Here is a 6058-nt window from a genome sequence, read left to right as displayed (position 1 = left end):
CATGGTTCCAACAATTTTTGGAATATATCAAAGGTATTTTCCCTCCTGGGAGTTAATTATATCTCGTTTGACAATGTACTGGATTGGTTCTGGCATATCGAATCTTATTAGGATTGTTGAAGATAAAGATATTTTGTGGTTGATGTAAATTTTATCAGAATCTCCCCAAATTGATTTATGTGTAGTGGTTGATCATATCTCATCTGCTGCCTCGAACACAATGCACTATATTTGAATAATGAATCAGTAGACATTGATCATTCTTTCCAACCTCCTGAGGGTTTCCAAGATTTCGATTCCTTTCAATGTTGTATTCCCATTAGAGTAGATTTACTTTTTAGGAGCAATTATGTATTGAAGAAAGCAGTTTATTTCTTGTACACGTGGATTAGACACTTTGTCAGAATGCATTGCTTAGTATGTAATAGTTGTCTAGCTAGAGAATATTTGTTGTTTTCAAACGGTTTTGAAACTCTCACACCTTAGAATTCCATGTGGGGTAGTTTTGACAATTGTTAATTATGATTTTCTAATTTTATAATCCGTTTTACTATTTTTACAATTTTAAAAAGATTTTACTATTTATCCAAATGAAAACTTAAATTTTGCTATTTATCTAGTCAGTCTTTTATTTTCTTTTTTTTTTTAATTATTTTTTTTATTAACTTAAAACACTTAAATTTGCGGACAACACATATTAATAACTAAAATTTCATAAAACTATTAAATATCAGAATCTAAGATATCTATTACAAACTTTAAACAAACATCATAAAAATATATATGAATTATAGTATTTATAAATTAATATATATATATATATATATTAGAAATTCGGGTTGGATTGTGTCAACCCAAGTTTTTAGAAGAGTAATGCGGACCCAACTCAATCCGAAAAAAACATAAAAAATCAACCAAATCCAATCTGAAATTAAAACAAATCCATTCCAACCTTTTTACAATTTGAGTTGGGTAGTATAGGTTATTCAGTTATCAGGTCATTTTAAACATCGGGCAAACGGTTTTGAGGGTGAAAATGGTAATTAAACTTAATGAATTTCCTAAAGCTTCCAACTGTAGACATTTTTCAAGTAAAAATTTAAATTAGACATTTTTTAAAACCACTCACCTGATTTATATACGGCAATTTCTCAAATTTAATTGGCTAAATTTGTCATTCAACAAAAAACAAATAGCTTTAAAGCTTTGGATGAAATTTGTAATTTTGGTGTAATATTTCAAGGTGACAGATGCCCATTCAATCATTTTCTTCATGAATTAACCTTGGAGTCTTTGCTAAAACATAAAAATAAAACAAAAAATTAGCCCCAACGTTAAGCTTTTTATTGACTAAAGAGAAAAATATTTTTTAAAAAACTTATTTACTCTCATTTTTTATAAAAACCATTGAAAATACACTTTTCAACATACTTGAAAAGTTGAAACCAAATATACCTTAAATCTATTATTCAAGTCAATGTAGTTTCTATTTGATAATGGTTTTAATTTTTTAAAATTAAACTTATAAATACCACATCTATTAATTTCTTTTTCCTTTGTGGTTTCATTTTCAAATTTAAGCTTTGGATCATTAATATTATACTACAAAGATGATAGAAAAATTCTTTAAACAATGAAGAACAATGGGCTCTTTGATCTTTTCCTTCCAATCAATATGTTAAATTCTCTCTTTTTATCGTCAAATTATATGCTGTGAAGGTTTATGAATTATATTTGATATTAAAGGCATACTACAGAAAAAGAAAACAAAATCAAAACTAAAATTTAAATGCTTTTATTGCCTTTAAATTGAATAAAGAATAACACGAATACTTGTTCGTTTATGTACAAAGCTTCATTGATACTTCCAAAAAACAATAATGAAGCTAATGCACTGCAATGTTATTAGCTCCCAAAAACCCGAGCTAACACCAAAAAAAATTTAAATCAAAAAACAAAAAACGAAACTTATTCACATCCTTCCTATTTACCCAAAATAAATCAAACTAATTGGGAAATTCTAAAAACGATTCCCAAATTTACCAGGCTTGAACAATTCGATCTTGAAGAAGATGAGTTGACTCGGAGTTTGATGACTCTAACTCAGTGAATTCATGGAGAACTCTAATCAAAGAACTCGCCTTCCTCTTCCCTCGAGTTGTTCCTTCACTTACAATACTGTACACCGACGAAATTACACTTTGATTCTTTGCAATGACACCAATTACTTCAGATCCGCCATTAATGCACAGAGCAACCAATAAAGAAACAGAGTACTCTCGTCCAGCAATTGAGCTACATGAATTCAGAAACCCCACGATTGAATTCAAAGCCCCACTTCGTAAAATCGCTGCCGTTCCTTCTGGTTTCCCTGCTAGAGTTGCAAGAATCTCCATTGAATCTGAAATCAGAATTTCGCTATCAGATGTTTCGATTAAATCGACCAATAATGGAACTGCTCCAGCGGAAAGCACTTTCCTGTGGTTTCCAGAATCCATAAGAAGTCCATATATTGCGACCATTGCATTCTTTTTACTTCGATCTGCTTTGTCTTTGAGTAAATTCAATAAACCCGAAAGCGCATTCGGGATTTCCCCAATGAGTTTTCTGTATTCTTCAATGGAAGCCATGTAAAACAGAGCACCAGCAGCAAATTGACGGGCTTCTACTCTGTAACCCGTCACTAAAACATCTACAATTGCTTCTAGTCCTTTGTTTTCCGCTATTACTTTCTTGCTTTTTGAATGCTTCGAGAGATTCGACACAGCTGCAATGGCGTTCTTCTGCGTTAAAGCATCTGTAGATCTTAAAAGCTCAAGTAAATTTGGAATTAGACCAACTTCCACCAAACAATAACGATAAAAAAGGCTCGTTTTGGATAGAAATTTGATCTCGAAAGCGGCTCTGTTCTTCTCTTCCAGCGTTCCTGATTCAAGAAAGTTAGCTAAAAAATTCACTAGAAACCCAATAATCTTCTCCACTGTGGGAGAACCAGAAGCAATCGTCCTCGTCAAGTTGGGTTTTTGTTTGTTTGATTCTGGAAAAGGGGTAGAATTTTTAGAACAGTATTGTCGAATTATCCGACGGAGAGCTAAATTAGGGACTAATTCTCTGTTCTTCAATCTCTTCCCTGTATTGGGGCAGGTGAGATTTGCTGCCCGAAACCACTTTTGAATCGAAGAGCGATCATAAGTCTGCCCTGTTGCGAGTGTCACAGGATCAAACATGAAATCCAACGAAATCGGGCATCGAAAATCATCTGGGTTTAGACAATCGATGATTTCGTTGCTACGTTGATCTAATCGAACCACTTCGCCGCTATCAACGACATCGAATAACATACATCGACAGTAGTTCATCAGACCCATTAAGTTGCTTAAGAAGGAAATCTCTGTTTTATCCTGATTCGACCATTCAAATTCAATTTCTGAATGCAAGAATCTGACCTCTTTATTGCACAAACTCCACGATTTAACCCCAATGTAATCAAGAACACGTTTGATTTGACTATTCTTCGGAACAATTCGTGAATCAAATAGATACAGAATTGAATTCACCTCGTTGAGAATGTCCTCATCTTCACGATCAATTCCAAATTTCGCCCTTCGAGCTTGTTTGATCACCAGTTCTACATATTCCACGACATCAAGTGAAACATCCATTGAATCCAATGGCAAAATCTCCAAAGCCAAAGCAACCGATCGGATCAAAACCCGAAACCGATTCGCTATGAGTTCTGATTTCATGAGCATCAACAAACGAGCCCCTTCTAGAGCACAATCCTCCAACAGATACAAAATCTTTTGAAAGATTAAATGGAGCTCTGACATGACTAAGTCGGTGGAATCTGAAAATTCTTCTGATTTCCGATCTTGAAGTTCTTCGAAGAATGTTAGAAGGATTCCGATTTGGCGAATCGATTTGATGGCGTTTCGCTTGTTGCTGCCGAAGAATTTGTATCTGTAACTACAAATGGTTCGACTGAGATTGATCAAAGACGTCAGTAGCGTCGCCGGAGCTGTGCATTCGCATGGTTGTATTGCCGGAAACGACATGATCCGGCGTTGGAAATCTTTTGATCTTCGAATCATGAACTCAACAGATGGGAAAAGCTAATATTTGGATTTTGGTGATTTGTTTTTTGTTTTTTTGTTTTTTTTTTTTTTTTTTTTCTCAAAAGAGTTCAAAGACGCCACTAGACCTAGGGCAACACTACTATTTATAATTTACGGGAAAATGTCTATTTCTTTAATCTATTAGGAAATTATCCTTAAAAAATTTATGTGGACACGTGTCGAATAGAGATTGATTTTAGGGATGTTTGACTTGCAAGGGACACGTGTACGTATGGGATTGGATACTGTAATTTCGTGGAACTAGCTGAACTTGAATTAATATCATGGCGACGCGTAGCACAATATAATTGGCCTTGGATTCCTGACAGGTGAGTTTCGCCGACATTTAATATAAAGAATAATTTTTTTGGGGAAGTGGAAATTATTGAAACAACAATTGCTTCAAATTGCCCAAAATTATTTTAGATAATGAATTTCGTGAAATTTCCCTTTGCAATCTTGTTAGAGCCAACAAGAGCGTAGTTTAATTGAGATAATGTTGATACGGTTTGAGGTTCGATTCCTCCACCCTGCACTTTAATTACAATACCTATTCAAAATATATATATATATTGTTAGATGTAGTGATGTATCAGTTATCCTACACGAATTCAAAAATTTTGGGAAAAAACAAACTTTTAATTCTGGTTTAGTAACCCTTTTCTTTTTTATTTTTTGTTTTTAAAATTAAGCATATAAATATTCACTACAAAAAATCTAACTTTTAATAACGAAAATAATTTGCCGTAAAATTTATTTGTTCGTTACATAAAGGCTTAGTGAAAAGTTTTTTCATCAAATGCATTTGTCACTAAAACCTAGTCCTTGAAATGGGCTAGAAGGTCACATTCTTGTTGCAAGGAAACATAAAAAGTCGCATATTGCGATGTTCACTTGTAGCAGTGGCTAATCCAGAAATTCTATTGACAGGGGACTTTATATAATTTAATAAAAATAAATGAATATACACTGAGATAGCTAGTGGTTTTGATATTATGTCCGTTTCTTTTATATATATATATATTATATAAAGAGCATAAAGTTGAGGGGGGCTCGAGCCCCTTAGGCCCATATTAAATCTGTAATAATGCAATTTTATGTACAAATCATGAAATTAAATAGAGTTTTCTATACTAATAGCCGAATTAAATAAACTAAATTATAAGAATGTCTCAAATCTACCATTTTTTTCATAAAAATTAAGTTCAAAAGTTCATAATACCCCTATTAATAATTGTTTTTATTTTTTTTAAAAACATAGGAAATTCGTAGTGACACAAATATGGATATATATTTTGTAGGAGAGATTTGGTTTATTTAATGTGTGATAATATATGTTTTTTTTGTCAATTGTAGGAGATTTGGTTTATTTTCTTACTTATCCTGAAAATTCAATATTTTTTTTCATCTTTATCCGTCATGTGTGGTCTTTTACATGATTTTGTTTTCATTTCTTTAGTTCCCATGTTTTTTATGTTGTTGGAGTCTTGTATGTTTGTATCCACGTTTTTAGCATTTTTCATTTTTTCCTACATATTCCATAGTTTTGTTGGAAATATGTTTTGGTTTATTTCTTGTGTTGATAAATATACTAAAAAATGAAAAAAATACATTTATATATTGTTTGGTATATATGATGGTATATTGTAAAAAATGTCATGTTTGTGTACTTACGAAATATACCATTGTATTTTTTTTAGGGGAAAAAAAATATATCGTTGTACATTAATATTCAACAAATAAATGTAGTTTATATGCATTCCATTTTTATGCGTAATATACGAGGTTTAAAAATATGGTGTAAACTTCTTAACTTGTTTTACTAGTTAATTAAGTTTAAGTTCTCTTAATTGTGTATTGAAGATGTGTATTAAGATTAGTGCGAAAGTAAGCTAAGTATGTAATGAATGATACATTTGAAGTGCTACAAGTTTATGCATTCA

The 6058-nt window shown here is 32.0% G+C and overlaps 1 protein-coding gene across 1 annotated transcript; it reads right to left on the bottom strand.

Annotated features, from left to right (window-relative positions):
- Nucleotides 1-1796: 1796 nt before the first annotated feature.
- Nucleotides 1797-4182, bottom strand: LOC120080897 (U-box domain-containing protein 19-like). The gene has a single exon (XM_039035566.1). The coding sequence runs from the start codon at nucleotides 4089-4091 to the stop codon at nucleotides 2040-2042; it is 2052 nt and encodes a 683-aa protein (XP_038891494.1). The 5' UTR covers nucleotides 4092-4182; the 3' UTR covers nucleotides 1797-2039.
- Nucleotides 4183-6058: the final 1876 nt, after the last annotated feature.

This window comes from Benincasa hispida, chromosome 7 (genome assembly GCF_009727055.1).
Source record: "Benincasa hispida cultivar B227 chromosome 7, ASM972705v1, whole genome shotgun sequence".
NCBI lineage: Eukaryota > Viridiplantae > Streptophyta > Magnoliopsida > Cucurbitales > Cucurbitaceae > Benincasa > Benincasa hispida.
Note: the sequence above shows the minus strand (reverse complement) of the source record. Positions and strands in the feature narration are given on the sequence as shown.